This window comes from Mustelus asterias, chromosome 8 (assembly GCF_964213995.1).
Source record: "Mustelus asterias chromosome 8, sMusAst1.hap1.1, whole genome shotgun sequence".
Taxonomy (NCBI): Eukaryota; Metazoa; Chordata; class Chondrichthyes; order Carcharhiniformes; family Triakidae; genus Mustelus; species Mustelus asterias.
Window position 1 is genome coordinate 89,047,751 of NC_135808.1, and position 18,047 is coordinate 89,065,797.

Below are 18,047 nucleotides of genomic sequence, written 5' to 3' on the forward strand. Positions count from 1 at the left end.
ATTTTTATGATTTTATATTTTCTATGTTTTGCTGGTATTTATCCAGGTCCTTGGGCCGGACTCCGGACGTTGATTTCTGTGGTTACCTTCTTCCACTGCCTTTGTAATGTATGTCCGAAGGGCCTACTGGGCCCCTGTAGAAAAGTGACCTCTCTCTTCCTATCCTACTCCTTCACTAAGGTTTCCAGCAGTACCTCTAGGAACCTTGGAGCCCTGTCTCTGGCCTGCTGCTTTCTTCTTTTACAAAGTCTCTCCCATCCACTTCCAGCACCTGAAGTCCTGCACAAACCGAGGCTGCCTGTAGAGGATGCAGCCCTCAACAACATCTTTAGCACTGGGCTGCATGTCACAATCTTGGGGATAAGCAGGTATCCAGCATCACTTCCATTGGGAGCGGGGTAATCACAATCCCCTCATCAGCTAAGAGACATTGTCCAATTTTTCTTCTCTAGTCTCTTTGACATTCAGTAAAGGACACTCACGAAAAAAGGAGCTTCTGGCTGTTTGGAAGAGAGTGGCTCAAGCAGCCGATGCCACAGCAACCAACCCGTGAATGACCGTTCGACATTGTGGAGGTTTTATGAAACAATAGAAGTTTGATTCAACTCCACAATATCCAGGGCCATAGAACATTAAGGAAGTGATGTAATGAGACAGTTATTATGCATAAGGAAACCTCATCAAACACTGTCCCTCCTATTCTCACAATTTAAATTTCTCTCCTACCATTACATTGTCTCCTATCATACTTTCTAGCATGCTTGAGTGAGTGAGAAGTGTAGTGATTGCTTCATTGCCTGCATCTCTTAGTATGATGATAACAAAATAAAGTTTTGCATTTAAAGTTTATTTATTAGTGTCACAAGTAGGCTTACATTAACACTGCAATGAAGTTACTGATCTGCAAAGACTGGTAAAATAAAATTGTGAATTGGTCTGTAACTTGTTGAAACTGAATCGAGGACTAAAATCTTAGGCACTTGGTGCTTAAAGTATCTATGATTCCAGAAGATTGATCTCATGTGTAAGGAATTGGGAACAATAGTCATCTCGTGCTGTAGATAGTGGGTAAATCAACAGAAAACTTCTGTAAGATCACGAACAAAACAAGGCATAATATGAAAAACATTCTAATGGGTGTGGTAATCCAGGAGATCACTACAGTGTCCACCTGTCAAGAAAAGGTCCAAAGTTGCTTCTGGAGTACCAGTAATGCATTCTATTGATGTCCTGAAGGACAGCCTAGCCAGCTTTCATAACTTAAAATGAACTCTTGGCTCTGTTTGTGCACAGACCATTAACCCAGCAGAAAGTACCACCAGTATTTGTGTGTTTAGATGTCCCGTGTTAATGTACAAGCATCAATGCAGCCCCCTCCAACATCAGCGCAAGATAAAGCTTCTGGCTTGGGCCTAATAGGCATTAGATGCACAAGTGACACGATATCAGAAGCAGTTCCAGAAGGAGCTCAGCGTCCAGAAGTTAATGCCCCCTCAAACTTTTAAAAATACTTTGGCACAATCTCAGTCATTAATCTTACAATCTCCTGACACTGATGTAGCATCACATAGGAGCAAGAAGATCATGCAATTTAAAGCTTTTGGAAGCAAGGGGAACATACATTGCTATGTAGCAATAGGGCATAATGAAGGGACGAGATGGAAGTAATTGGAAAAATGTTTTGCAAATTGGGTGTTTGAGTGTACTCAGTGGAGGCCTCCTGATTTATAAAACTTCATAAGGCGATTCCTGTCAGTAGGTGCCCTCCGTGGAACACACAGCAATGTTGTAATATAATTGGATTGAGGTAATTTGAGAGCAAGACGGGAGATAGTTAAGGGTTTTTGTGTTAAGCACCCTTTTTCTTGTGGAAGAAGTTGCTGATGATGAGCAGTCTGATGGTACATGTTGCTGTCTGAAGGCTGTCCCGAGTCTTTTCTTTATCTCTTTATCATTGCCACCGCTTTCATTTTCTTCAGCTGTTCTGGATGAAAGACCCAATTCCTTTGTAATGACTAAACTAAGCAGGTTGTAGCAAGCCTGTAATTCTGGATAACCTTGCTGGACTGTATAGCATGGCTACCCACCCCCTCCAACCTCTCACCGCTCTGTTGAATCTTAACCAAGCAACTAAGAATACCAGTCTGCTCAATTATCGTTTAGGTAGTACAGCACTTTGTTAAACCTCTTTTTGCAGATAATGGCAAGAAAAAGTCATCGATCCTGCCAGAAACAAGTACCTCACATCTCTTTTCAACCACCCTGATATGATGCTCTGGCTGAGAAGTGCAGCTAACTGGTATTGCGAGAGAATCAAAGACTTGTGACTGCTTCCAAAGTAATATGCAAAGACATGTAGAAGCATTGATTTGCATCACTCACTATCAATGAATGAAATCACTTCCTGTTGATGCAATTCAGCTGGGGCCTGTTCTCCATATGTGTGACATCAATGCTACTTTGTACCTGTGGGATTCCAGCCACTCAAAAATAGTTGACTGACTCTGGTTGACTGGTAGGGCATTGAAAAGGTTAATGAGCTCAGCAGCTGAGATTCTAACAAAAGATCACAGACCTGAAATGTCAATCTGACTTTACTCCCTCCATAACTGTTGAGACTTCCCAGCATTTTGTGTTTTTATTTCAGAACTCAAGAGGCATGATTGAACAGGAAATAAATCACTTGTGCGTTGACACATTGCTGATGGACTGATGCCATTAACACCACCACAGCCCTATTGAGGCTCTTAAGTGAACAACTAACTGTTACTTAAGGATCTCATTCCATCTCTGCTGCAATTTTTCAGTCTGCGGGGGAAGGTGGAAGCAACATGGGCAGCCTGGCAATTTTGATAGTGCGGACTGCTGTCGGGTAGGGAAGTGTATACCTCATGGGGGGGAGGGGGGTGTGCACTGGTTTCCTCCCACAATCCCAAAGATGTGTTCGTTAGGTGCATTGGCCATGCTAAATTCTCCCTCAGTGTACCCAAACAGGCACTGGAGTGTGGCGACTAGGGGATTTTCACAGTAATTTCATTACAGTGTTAATGTAAGCCTACTTGTGACAATAATAAGTAAACTTTAACCTTTAAGTCAAGGAGGCTTCTTCATTGATTCCTGGGTACTGGTGGTAATGGCCACTACTGAAATCTGGCAACTCTCTAGGGTGAGATTTCCTGTTCCTGATGGGTGGAAGTCTCACTCTGCACAAATTAAGGCCACTGTAATAATCTTGCTGAAGCCAGTCTTCTGTCACTATTACCCTTTATTTACAACATACATAAAGTACCACTCGGTGGCTACAATATACAGGTCAAGCCCCAGAGTCCTTCGACAGCTGGCCTGCCTGGGGCCAGCTGGTTTGAAAGCCCTTGCTGTCCCTTCCCTATTGGCCAAGCCACCAATCACTCGTACTCTACTGTGAGATCTATTGACAATCCCCCGTGGCCATCATAAAATCCCTCCTCCCTCACATCCCACTGCTTGGCAATCAGCCTGGGGTCGATTGGAGGCAGGATCAGATCTGAGCAGAGAACTTTGCTTCCGAAGGGAGTGCCTTAAAGCCACTGACACTGGTTCTTCCGGAGGTCTCGCTTCCGTTGGACAGGTGTGGGTCAACTTCTAGTGCTGGCTCGACATTGACAGTGGTTGTCTCCATTGGCTGGTAATGAGGTCTGCACTGGTGCAGGCTCCCTACTCCTGAGCTGGCCCAGGTGCTGTCTGACAACTTTGGCCTGTCTTTGCACTTTATTAGACATAGACCCTGTTTTTTCCATTATGATCCCAGGGACCTGACTGACACTGTCCCCAAAGTTCCTCACATGGACTGGGTTGCCGGTTTTGAACTTTTTCTCTGTGCTTGCAGAATCATACCTTTCCTGCTGGGATTCCACCCTCCCTGCCAGGTTTTGGAACAGTAAGCTTAATTTTGTCCAAAGCCTCCATCCCATTAACAATTCTGCTAGGGCAATTCCTACCATTGAGTTAATCATAATAAAATGCATTGGTTTAGTCTCTATGGATGCTGCAGTTTGTTTCTTCATGTCGAACTTCAAGTCTGCATCACTCGTTCAGCCAATCCCTTCGATGATGGGTGTGGTCCTAATGTGTTTGATTTCATTGGAAAGCATGAAGGTCTGAAACTCAGAGCTGGCAACGACAGTCCAATTGTCAGAAACCAGGACATCAGGTATCCCATGTGTGCAGAGACTTTGCCATAGTGTCTCAATGGTAGCATGTGAAGTGTTGGAGCTCGATGTACCTCCATCCATTTGGGGCATGCATCAACTATAATTCAGAACATGGAACCCATAAAAGGCCCGGCAAAGTCTACATGCAGTCGCTCCCAGGGCCTACCAGGCCACTCCCATGGATGCAAGAAGGCTGGGGTGGAGGGGAGGGGCTGGTGGGGAAGAGTTGTTGGTTCTCTTTGCACAACTCACCCATTAACTTAAAATAATTAGCAAAAGTACCAAAAGCAAGATGAAGAAAAACTTTTATGCCGTAAGTGGTCATGATGTGGCATGCATCGACTAAAAGGATGGTAGAGTCAGATTAAATTGTGACTTTCAGAAGGGAATTGGATAAGCACCTGAAGGGAAAACAAATTGTAATGCTGTGAGGTAAAGGTGGGGGACAGGAACTACCTTTAATGCCCTTATAGGGAGCTGGCACAGACTCTATAAGCCAAATGGTCTCCTTCTGTGCTGTAACCATGCTATTGCTATAACCTACCAGATGGTTAGACATTCCTTGTGTACACAATGCCTCAATTCCCTCCTCCTCCATGTCCTCATCATTTTCTACTCAAAGCACAAGGAGAAACCCATCATCTCTTTCAATTGTCAGAAATATCCAGCAAACATTTTCAATGTGGACTTAAGAGGGGAGACGGTGTCATAGTTGTAATACCACTACTGGTGATCCAGCGGCTCAAGCTAATGCTCTGGGGACATGGCCGCTGGTGGAATTTAAATTCAATTAATAAAATCTGGAATTAAAAGCTAGTCTCAGTAATGTGGTCCAGATCAGTAATGCCAGTCGGAGGGACAGCGGAGGAATTGAGGAAGCCTTTCCTTGGGGGTTCCCTCTTGATGGAATACCTGTCTCTCTGCCACTTGGCAGAGCAAAACTCTGGACAGTCTTAACAAGCAAATTCTAGCCTATCGCCAGCTATTAGAGAGGAAAGGAAACATGTGTTTGTGGATAAATTTATTACATCTTTTAACACTGCCCTCTTCTTTTAAAATTGACATTGGAGGTAAAACCTCCTTACTTTCTCTCCTGTGTTCCTTCCTTACACCATCCCTGCTTACTAATTAGTTGAGTCACATGCTTCTTGACCTTCTACAAAGTCATTTTGACCCAGCTGGTGTGAAAGGAGTATGAATTTTGACATTCCCTCTGGTTTTTCTTCTCCACATCTTCCCTCACTGGAAAGCAAAGCATATGGGAGTGTAAGCTACTAACTTTGCCTGTCCAGAAAACTAGCAATAGACAGCTCGGACATGGTAGACCAACTAGGCACTGATAAAACTGACGGCAGTGAAACGAGTGTGTTATTGATGATATAATAAGTCTTCAAACATTTCAGTACATAGCTTCCATTTCCAGCACTTTAAACTTTCCCAAACTCGTCTGTAACAGGGAAAGAAAATCTCAGGCCCTCTGGAAAATTGGAATTTTTGCCAATTATCGAAACTTAAACAAAAGGAGATCTATGTCAGTGCTGGTTGACTTTTGTCACACTGCAAATCTGTAGAATAAGTAGAATGAATATTAAAATGCCCTCCAAATAAAATGCTGTGTTCGAGGAAAGGACTGTAAGTAACCTAATTATGTCTTGTCTGAAAATTACTGCACAAAAGGTTAGATAAAAAATGTTCTTATAAAACCATTGACAGATACAGATGTTCCTAAAACATTAGATTACTTAATGTCATGTTCAATGTCTGATTCATTTATATGGGATTATGATGCCAATGTAGAAAAATTGAGGTTGAATAAAGCATTAGGTAATACCTTCATGCCTCCATTGGCCTTGTAAACCCAATTTGAACATGGAATATCAGTATTTCCACAGTATGGCCAGTAGGTACCTGATTTTGACACATGATTATTCTTAAAACATGTAAGGCCATTCTACTTTGATAATTATTTTCCATAAGAAATGTTTTACATGGGAATGAACATCAGTTCAACAATCAACGGGATTAATTGTTTTTATATAAATTATCTGCTAACATATACAGTGACTAATTCAGTCTCTGTACTGTGTGATCCATTTAGTAATTATATAAATTGCAACTTGTAATCATTAATATTGAAATAAATCATTTATTAACCTTGGTGCAGGTGGATGAAGCCATAAGATAGTAAATTATTTTCTTTGTTTAATATATCAGGGCATTGTCTAGAAAATGAAGGACGTGATAATGAATTAGTACAACAGGGTAGGTTACTGCTGGAGCACTGTTCACAGTGTTGCCATTGAGCTAGTCATACAAAAGTGGCTGTGTAGATTTATTAAGATAATACCAGGAATGAGAGAATATAATTATGATGAGCGACTAATCTGTGTTTATTAACTGGAGCAGAGAGGCTAAGAGGATCTAACAGAAATATTCCAACTTTTGTTAGGATAAGTACTGCACTACTTGCTTCCACTACGCAGTGAATCAGTAACAAGGGATAATAAATTTAGAATTAGAACTAAAACATCAAGGGGGAGATTAAAATAACTTTTCACATGAAGGTGTGTTGATAAGTAACATGCTTTTTAAATTGAGACAATCAAGACATCCAAGACAGGATTATATAAATATTTAAAGAGGGAATGTACTGAGGGATAAGGGTAGGCAGGAATATGAAACACCAATGTGGAGCTATGACTGACACAAACAAGAAGAGCTAAATGACCTCCTTCTGTACTGATGTTTCTATGGTTCTTTAATGAGGAATTATTATTGACCATATTAACTTATGAACACTTGGTGCAACTGTATAACCATTACTTTTTTCTGTAATCCACGGGTGATGTATTTAAATATGCCAGCTCGTTAAATTATTTAGCGCAGCCACACACAGGCAGCATCTTAAAGGGACTGCCTTTGCGCACAGTGCGTAGGAATGCTTGATTGTTACGCACTCATGTGCTTCGTGGGAACATTGCGTAAAACATCCATCCCTCTGTCTGCTATTTTAATTGAAGTGTTGATCTAGTTTAAATGGACAGCAATATCTGGGCTTCAAATCCTCTAGAACCATGATTCTATCATAGGATGTTTTGGAACAGCTCGAGGACAGATGAATTCACTTGAGGAATTTGTTTTTTTAAAAATAAACTTCCTTTCCTTTTTAATGAAAGCACAGACCCTCGCTGGTCTGGGTTTCTCGGGTCACTCACCTTAAAGCATCGTGTCCTCATGTGAGCCCAGGCAGTAAGTACAGCAGGCAGTTTAATCAGGCAGAGAGCATCAAGGATGAACCTGATGCCGTTTCACTAATCTTCAGAGATCTACTTTCTAGCAATCAAGAGCTGTTTTCTTCCTCTCACTGGCAATGAATCATTTGTAGCCCAATTTTGACCCAGCTGAGGTTAGTTCATATAGCACACATTTGGGAACATAGGGCCAAGTAGAGGGTATTCATGTCTTTGAGTCTGCAAATAAGTGGTTCCCAAAGGGTGCGGCGCGCCACACTGGTGTTAAGTCTTAACACAAAGAGAGATGGCATGAAATCTGGAAACTTCTATGGGTTTCTATACATGAATGTTTAAATGTTTCTTTGATTGTCCTTGAATCTTCCCGCCATCCTCTCCTGCTGCACCAGTGTGGCGCGCCGCACCTTTGGGAACCACTCTATCCCAAATTAATTTGCTTACCTTTGTTCTATAATCCCTTGATACCTAATAAAAATCTCTCCCTCTCTAGGTCAATAACTTTCACACCAAAATAGTGACTTAAAACTAACTCAATAATTCTAAATTCTAAGGGAATTTTGAGATATTGGCCGGAATTCTCAGACCTTGCCTGCGGCTGGGATTCTCTGGTCCCACTGTAGTGAATGGAGTGTTGCTGAGTGCCAAATTCTCCAGTGTCGCTGGTAGTGGAGATGGACCGGAGAATTCTGGCCATTATATAAATTCTGCATTAGACAGGCCCTTTACAATTCTGTAACATTTTAAAGTCAATATCTGTAACAAGCAAAGTTAGAACTGTAGAAATGGGTGTGGGAAATCACAAAGAGAAAGCAGATTTACCAAGTGGCCAAAACTCTGACAGATGGAGTTCAATGTGGGGTAATGTGAGAATATTCCCTTGGAATCTGAGAAATAAAATTGGAATATTTTCTCAATGGTGAGAGACTAGAATTTGTGAAGATATAAAAGGATTTGGATTTCCACATTCACAAATCTCTGAGAGTTACAGAAAAGGTACATGAAGCAATCAAAAAGGCGAATGAAAAGTTGACCTTTATCTCGAGGATTGTAACACAAAAGGGAGGAAATTATGATTCAGTTGTACGGAGCATTGGCCAGGCTCCATCTGTGTTCAGCTTTGGGCACTACACAAAAGGAAAGATTATTGTGCCAATTCACCAGAATACCACATCTGGAATGGGTTAAATTATGAGGTGGACTCACCTGATGAAGGGGCAATGCACCGAAAGCTTGTGGCGTGTGCTACCAAATAAACCTGTTGGACTTTAACCTGGCATTGTGAGACTTCTTACTTAAATTATGAGGCCAGGTTGCATAAATTTGACTTGTATGCCTCCGAATTTAGAAAGATGAGAGATGATCTAATCGAGGTGTTTAGCACAGTGGAAGAATTCAATAGGGTGGATCCAGAGGAATTATTTCCTTTGATAGGGAATCCAGAATAAGAAGGCAACCCCATGCTCTCGATCTTTGGGCACCTATTGTAGAGGGGGGCGGAGGGGTCCTCCAGCTCCTCATAGGCATGCTCCTGGGCCTGGCCCAGGTGGTCATCAACAGACAAAAAAAATCAATAAGTTAAACAATAATCAATAAATGAGAGGGGGTGATGGCCCCTTGTGCAACACTAACAAAAAGTCAAAAGTTCAGAAGAAATTCAAAGTATATCAAATTAAAATGTCCTTTCTGGGGGGGGGGGGGGGGGGGGGGGGTGATGAATCCCCACCCCCACAGCACCCATTGGTTATGGAAGGCCTAAAGCGTACCAGTGGACACTGCATGCTCCCTCTCCAGAGCCACCCGGCAGTGAATGGAGCCGTATTCTTTTTGAGAAAGCAAAAATCAATTAATACAACAAATTAAGAGGGGTGATAGCCCCTGGTGGGACACTGCAGCTAAAACAAAATGTCAAAAAGGAAACTTAACTAACTAAACCAAAGTATCATACCCCAGGGTGATGATGCATCCCAGGCCCTGCAGCGCCCACTGGTTGCAGAGGCCTGAATTGTATCGGTAAACACTGTGTGCTCCCTCTCCAAGGCCATGAATGTAACTATGATGCAAGGGCCGACGTTTCTGTTGGATGACCACCTCAAATGCCCGCTGCCAGGACCTGTTAATGGCTAACTTGGCCAAGGCCTGGAGTAAGCTGACACAGGAGGTCTTCTTCCCTCCCTGTCCCCCTCCAATGCTGGTTGACCGACAGAGACGGATTTACAAAGAAAATAGAGCCCCAACCAATGGGGATGAGGGAGGCCCTTTACCGGGCCAGTGCACTGGGCATCCAACCTGCATTGAGCAGCAAATGCAGAACGAAATCAGACTCCAATTGCTGAGTCTGAATGAGGAGGAAAACAGGTGACCAATGGTTAACCTGAGGCACGTGCATGAGCCTAGATGAGAGGAGAAGGACAGACTGCTGAGATTTGTGAATCAAGCCATAAGGTGCAGAGCAGGCAAGCAGATTTGTGATGGGCACTGACACTTGCAGACGCAGGCCAATACTAGCGAGGCAGGACCATTGAATCAAGCCACCAGGATATCGCCTCGCAAAGGAGTGGACCCAGGTGCATGACAACGGCCTGAGGCATGGTGAGTTGCGGTGGCCATGGTGAGTGAGGCACAGCTCCCTTGATCTCCACAGGTGAGTGAGAAGGTGAGAATGGGAGAGTGTGAGGGGATGGAGTTGGGGGGGTGGGGAGGTTGGAAAATTGTGAGGATGTCGGTGGAGGAGAGTGTGCAAGAGGGTTAGGTTGCAGACTTGCAGAGAAGGAGAGTCTGTGAAGGAAGTGGGCAGGAGAAAAGTAGATTCTCATTTGATTTGATTTATTATTGTCACATGTATTGGTATACAGTGAAAAGTATTGTTTCTTGCGTGTTATACAGACAAAGCATACTGTACATAGAGAAGGAGAGAGTGCAGAATGTAGTGTTACAGCTAGGGTATAGAGAAAGATCAATTTAATGCGAGGTAGGTTAATTCAAAAGTTTGATGGCAACAGGAAATAAACTGTTTTTGAGTCAGTTGGCGCGTGTCCTCGGACTTTTGAATCTTTTTCCCAATGGAAGAAGGTGGACGAGAGAATGTCTGGTGCATGGGGTGCTTAATTATGCTGGCTGCTTTTCCGAGGCAGCTCGAAGTGTAGACAGTGTCAATGGGTGGGAGGCTGGTTTGAATGATGGACTGGGCTTCGTTCACAACTCTTTGTAGTTTCTTGCAGTCTTGGGCAGAGCAGGAGCCGTACAAAGCTGTGATATAACTAAAAGGAATGCTTTCTATGGTGCATCTGTAAAAGCTGGTGAGAGTCATAGCAGACATGCCAAATTTCCTCAGTCCTCTGAGCAAGTAGAGGTATTGGTGGACTTTTTTAACTATAGCATCGGCATGGGGGGATCATAGAAATCATAGAAACCCTACAGTGCAGAAGGAGGCCATTCGGCCCATCGAGTCTGCACCGACCACAATCCCACCCAGGCCCTACCCCCACATATTTATCCGCTAATCCCTCTAACCTACACATCTCAGGACTCTAAGGGGCAATTTTTAGCATGGCCAATCAACCTAACCCACACATCTTTGGACTGTGGGAGGAAACCGGAGTACCCGGAGGAAACCCACGCAGACACGAGGAGAATGTGCAAACACCACACAGACAGTGACCCAAGCCGGGAATCGAACCCAGGTCCCTGGAGCTGTGAAGCAGCAGTGCTAACCACTGTGCTACCGTGCCGCCCCTGTGCTACCGTGCCGATCAGGACTGGTGGTTGATGATCAGGACACCTAAAAACTTGAAGCTCTCAACCATTTCTACTTTGTCCCCATTGATGTAGACAGAGGCATGTTCTCCACTACACTTCCAGAAGTCGATGGCTATCTCTTTCGTTTGTTGACATTGAGGGAGAGATTATTATCATCGCACCAGTTCACCAGATTCTCTATCTCTTTTCTGTACTCTGTCTCATCATTGTGACTGAGTGTTGTTTGGAATCCAGTTTGTTTGAATCACAGCTTCATAGTTAAAAGATTTATTTAATTTTTGCAGAGCTTGATCCTGATAAAAATGTGGGATTGACTGTGCAAAAATAATGCCTACTCTTTCAAACATTTCTCTAAAATCAAGGTCAGTTTCTTATGTGATATGAAGCAACATAAATCAGGCTGTCAAAAACACAAAAAACTGAAGGCAAGGCAAGAGGACAAAGCGAGGCAAAAAGACAGTTTTCATTTTACTTTAAAAGTTCAAAGTATTTAACAGTGCACAAACTGCACATTCATCCTCATCCATAAGAATGGGTGAATTATTAGATGACTTAGACTTGCCAATCCATTGCACATCGTCTGAAACAGTTAAACAAGATGTGGTCTCTAACATGACAATGGGGCTACAAGACATTGTTGATTCTTTTGTTGAAGTAAGTTAAGAAAGCTACCCTGAAGATATTGCCTTATAGCCAACACCTGTTTCCCTGGGTATGAAAGAGTATTTTGCAATCAATAAACCAGAAAGCAGGCAATATGGAAAATTTGAGAAAAGTGTTTGAGGTTGGAGGCTGAAAGCCGGTTAGGAGCTTTCATAAGCACCATTTTCTGAGGGTGAAAAGAAATGGGATTACAGGAATTAGAATTTGGTTAAGTTCTTTTGGAAAACTCTGAGGCAGTTTACTGTTACGTTTGCAATATTATATTGCAAAATTACTCCCTGACCCTAGTAAATGGAAATAGGCATTCATCAATGGGTACTTTAACTGGAGAAATGTTGGAAGAGATCTTGCTGGTCATGAAACTTCTAAAGCTCATAGTAAAGCAATGTGTGCATCTGTTCAAAGATGTAATTTATCTGGAAGAATTGATTCTGTGTTACCACTCAGCTTGAAAAGGTAGTGTTCTTATTGGTAGAAAGAATTGTCCTTGAAGGGGCAATTAAGAGTCAACCACATCGCTGTGGATCTGGAGTCACATGTAGGCCAGACCAGGTAAGGATGGCAGATTTCCTTCCCTAAAGAACATTCAGATGGGTTTTCACAATGGGCAATGGTTTCCTGGTCATCTTTAGACTTTCAATTCCATATTTTTATTGAACTTAAATTTCACCATCTGCAGTGGTGGGATTTGAACCTGGGACCCCAGTGCATTACTTTGGGTTTCTGCATTACAAGTCCACTATGCCACCACCTCCCCCTAGCCCAGATGGGCCATCCTGTTTGGAAAATTTGGGATAATGGGTAGTCAGTAACCAAATATAATATGGAGTCCTGTTGTATAATTGTAAACACAGGTATCTCCTGGTTATCGTGTTTTCTCATAGCACATTTTTCTTTTAGTGTGGTTTGTAAATTAGGAAAGTTACCCACTAGAGCTGCTTCCATTTCATTTTAGAGAGGTTACTGTGCATGTGCCAGGAACCATGTTGATACTGCGCATGCTGTCATGTTTTTAAAACTTATCACTTCCATCTCCCACTCACCACTTCCCACCACTTGCTCTCTTCTGGCTCCTCCCCCCATTTGCCACATCTTTCGCTTACTTCCTCACTCTTTCCACCCCTCTCCTGGGCCCTTGCTCACAGGGTAGTGAGCAAGGCAGCAAGTGGGAAGAAATGAGGGTTTGGAAGAGGGAGCAGGAGGGGCAAGTGGCAAGATGCAGGATCAGGAGGTGATCAGAAGGTGGGAAGTGCTGCATGGGAGGTAAGTAGAACAAGTTAAAGAGGAATTTTTGGCCAGTTCGGTTCAAGCAGCCAATAAATTTTTAATATAAAGATTACAGGTCAAGAACATAACCTGCCTCTACTGCATGTTTTCTTATGGAAAAGTGATTTCCATTTAGCACGTTAGCATTCAGCACACAATTTTTTAAAGTAACATATTAGGAGTACTAAACGAGCAATAGCTGTACACTCAATGGTTTAAATCTCCAAAGAGTAACAGATTATGTTAAACCCAGAATTGTATTGATGGAGTCTGAAAGGTTGACCTGAGTTAAAGGAAAATGCATTGTATTAACAATTTCTCTATTAGCCTAATAAACTACAGAACTTGACCTTCCATATTGGCAAAGAAATAAGTACCTCCGAGTTATGTCTAATTATATTCGGTATTAACTAATGATGACAGATTTTAATTGAAGGATACATTTAACTGAAGGATATATTAAGCTTTTCTTACCTGATGGGGATATGTGCTTCCAAGTGATGGTGGGCTCTGGTTTTCCACTTGCTAGACAAAAAAGAGTGACATTGCTGAATTCATTCACGACACAGCCAGTAGAGATGTCAATAATTTTTGGAGGAACTAAAAGAAAACAGAAAGGGAAGACAGTTAGATAACATTTATTGTGTTATTAACCTATAAACATTTTAACTGATCCTGATAAGCACTGAATTAAGCAGCCAATAAATATTAAACTTTTATCAGGCTTTCCACAAGATATGAATGACCTAGAGCAATCTTTTTAATCAAAACTTTCTGGATCTGAACTCCCCAAATAGAAACAATGCAATTCATACACAACAATGAAAATAATGGAGGGAATTTTAATACTCACTGGGTGAAAACAGAACGGTTGAGGAGTTAAAATGCCCTGGGCTACTGAAGTGCCTGGTTACAGTTAGATATGTCTCCGTCAGGGAGAGACTAGAACTAGGGGGACATATATTGAAATAAGGGGTCTCCCAATTAGAGTCATAGAGGTTTACAGCATGGAAACAGGCCCTTCGGCCCAACTTGTCCATGCCACCCTTCTTTTATAAACCCCTAAGCTAGTCTTGGTCAAGTTAAGTTGGAGATGAGGAAAAATCTTTTTTTCTCAGAGGGTTATGAACTCTCCTCCCCAGTAGCGGCGGGGTCATTGAATATTTTTAAGGCAAACGTTCTGAATTAACAAAGGAGTCAGAAGTTATCGGAGGGAAGTAGTGGAATGTGGAATTGAGGCCAGAATCAGCCATGATCTTATTGAATGGCAGAGCTGGCACAAAGGGCTAAATAGCCTATTCCTGCTCCTAATTTGTATGTTTGTATAAGGTGCCCAACCAATGATAGCCTGCTGCTAATTTACATGTGTTAATTGGGGTCTAATAACAATCAATCGTGATTTTAACTTCTATTTGCGTAGGGCAATTCCCAATGTTGCGGTGATGGCCAGGAACAGGAGCACTCCTCCAGGCTCACATGAAAAGTTTAGGCCTCCCCTGCCCCAGACTTTCTCATCATTGTCATTACACGCCCTTCTTTACACATACCTGAGAATCGTGGAGGAAGCTCTAACTGGCTGGTTTTTGGGAGGCCAACAGCACATCCTCCCACCCACGTCTGACTAATTTTTGATGGGAAATAGATCAGTGGCAGGTTAATGAGACCCACTAGTTAAAACTGTCACTCTTTCATATTGCACTGACTGATAGAAAGTTAAGCGGCACTAACAGTTTGCCAAAGGAAACCAGTTGACAGTTAAAATCACTCATTATATTTTAGAAAAAGGTACTGAAACTGAAAAATGAGATTAATTTAGATCTGATCTTATACCAAACAGTGAAAAGTCGCAAAATTCATAGAATCATAGAATCCTCCAGTGCACAAGAAGGCCATTCGGCCCATCGAGTCTGCATTGACCACAATCTTACCCAGGCCCTATCCCCACAACCCCATGCATTTACCATAGCTAGTCCCCCTGACACTAAGGGGCAATTTAGCATGGTCAATCCAGCTAACCCGCACACCTTTGGACTGTGGGAGGAAACCGGAGCACCCGGAGGAAACCCACACAGACACGGGGAGACTGTGCAAACTCCACACAGACAGTGACCAAGCCATAAATCAAACCCGGATCCCTGGCACTGTGAGACAGCAGTGCTAACCACTGTGCCACCGTGTTGCCCTTATATAGAAGTGGGTGACAACATTATAAATTTGTTCCAGAGCACATGTTTGGCATTAAACTACGCAATTTACTTCCTCCTTCTTTGACCAAGCTATTGTTCCGTACTCCTCCCCTGATGGTAATGGCTCCTCCCCGAGATACTCTCACGATTGCTGTGCACCATCCAACATCTTGCACTAATGAACATCCTGCATGTGGCAACCTATGTGTCTCAGTAAGTTAGCAAGCTGTGTCTTCACATCCACACTCATATAACCATTAGATAGCAATCAGGAGAAAGAACCCTAGTTAATTTTCTTCATCTTAGTACAAGGGCTCTTAAGCCATGTGTAACAGCTGAATTGCCAAAATAGCTGAGATCGCGACTTCAAGCCACGTACTTCGAATGACCTGAGATACTCTTTCCCTTTCCACCTCCTAGTCAATGCAAATTACCTGGCAATGGCTGCTATACCCATTTCTCTGACAAAAAAGTACATGTTTTCTTCACTTCTATACTGTACAGTTGTATGTTAAAGTATTACTGTTAAGTAAACTTGGTGGCCTAGCAATCACAAGAACAGCTAGACCCAAAGCTCACATGGTCTCATGTCTCCTTTAAAAAAATGTTAAATTGAGAAGGGATGTTTGATGTGACTAGGTAGTGCACTGAAGAATTGATATCAGATTTTGAGCTATCGCCCTCAGGCAGATCCTGGAAGTTGAAGGCAGAGACTATTAGCAGGGGGCAAAGTGGGAGCTGGCAACTGTCTTCATCACTAGAGTGGAATTGAAAGATTGGTTCTGTTCCTTCTATGACAATTTCTAGGATTCTTAACCATGACTGGTTGGAAGATAAAACTTTGGACTTGCTGTTCCACTGGAGGGAATTTCAGGTGAAGCAACTCCAACCCTTGGAACAAATAATGGATTACAGCGGGTGGCACTGTAAAATGGATATGTAACTACCTAAGAATTAAAAAGAAAAATTTGCATTTAGTTACAACTAATCTAAAAGGTAAAACTCAAATGATAAAAATAAAAGGAAATGGGAGGAAATGTTAATGAAGATATCAAAAAGGAAATCGGAGAAATACAATATTTCAAGCTGTTTATTTTTAATTTTGCAACATTAAGGTGATAAAACCAATTCTGAAATCAGAACAGATTTATTTCTGCATTTGTTGCAGCGTCGTGCTCTGAGAAATTGCCCTTAACTCCTAAACTCTGTTTCATCTTTTCAAACCAGTTTTAATCCAATTTGCTAACTTTCTCTTAATTCAATATCTCTTGATCTTCTTCAATAATTCCCTGTGCGAGACCTTGTCAAAAGCTTTTTAAAAGTTCACATACACATCCATTACGGTTCCCCATCTATAACATCTGTCACATCTTCAAAGAACTATGTTGCCAAGCCAATCTTTCTTTCAAGAATCTGTGTTGGCAGCTCGAATTAATTTCTCTTTATCTAGATATTTAGTAATTTCCTCTTTGATTAAAGATTCAAAATTTTCCCTACTCCATCTATTAAACTGCTGCTTTGTAATTACAAAATAAACTGTGGATATACGAAATCTAATACAAAAACAGATTATGCTGGAAATACTCAGCAGGTCTGGCAGAATCTGTGGAGAGACAAACATGTTTTAAATTGATGAACTGGGTTAATTTCTCCTTCTTATTTCACCTACTTACTCAGCTGCCACTGTTTGTGGACATGATGTGGAGCGCTGTTTAGGAGTTCCCCCTTAGGAACAGTGCTCCGAAAGCTCGTGACTCCAAATAAACCTGTTGGACTTTAACCTGGCGTTGTGAGACTTCTTACTGTGCCCACCCCAGTCCAACGCCGGCATCTCCACATCATGGCTACCACCGACACCGCAAACTGCCAGCTCAAAGTGGAGAGGATCTCCAAGACGATCACACCTATCAACACAGACATCGAGTTTCTACACTCACCTGAGGAAGGAGCAGTGCTCCGAAAGCTTGTGATTCCAAATAAAGCTGTTGGACTTAAACCTGGTGTTGTGAGATTTGTGTGGAGGGACTGAATGTTTGTGAAAGGGGAAGCAATCTGGTGGGCTGCTTTGTCCTGGATGGTGTCAGACTTCTTGAATGTTGTTGGAGCTGCACACATCCAAGCAAATGGAGAGTATCCCATTACACTCCTGACTGGCACCTTGTAGATGGTGGACAGGTTTTAGGGAGTCAGAAAGTGAGTTACTCGCCACAAAATTCCTAGCCTTTGACCTGCTGTGGTAGCTAAAGAACTGATGAATGCTCTGATCTGAAGAGTTACAAATGGTGCTGAACATTGTACAGTCATCTGCAACCATTCCTACTTCTGCTCTGGTAGCTAAACAACGGATCAATGAACACCGCTCGACAATCACCAGGCAAGACTGTTCTCTTCCTATTGGTGAGCACTTCAGCGGTCACGGGCATTCAGCCTCTGATCTCCGGGTAAGCGTTCTCCAAGGCGGCCTTCATGACATACAACAGCTAAGCAGAGACTGATAGCCTGGTTCCGCACACATGAGGACAGCCTCAACCGGGATCTTGGGTTCATGTCACACTATCTGTAACCCCCACAACCTGCCTGGATGTGCAAAATCTTACTAGCTGTCCTGTCTGGAGACAATACACATCTCTTTAACCTGTGCTTAATGCTCCCTCCACTCACATTGTCTGTACCTTTAAGACTTGATTAGCTGCAAAGACTCACATTCCAATCATTATTCATGAAAATTGAGTTTG

General features: G+C 42.4%; 1 protein-coding gene across 1 annotated transcript in view; it reads right to left on the bottom strand.

Moving 5' to 3' along the window:
* Nucleotides 1-18,047, bottom strand: part of negr1 (neuronal growth regulator 1) — a 531,576-nt gene that overhangs the window by 122,625 nt on the left and 390,904 nt on the right. The window contains exon 3 of the mRNA XM_078219382.1: nt 13,601-13,726. Coding sequence (XP_078075508.1) covers nt 13,601-13,726 — 126 coding nt within the window. The remainder of the gene's footprint in view (nt 1-13,600; nt 13,727-18,047) is intronic.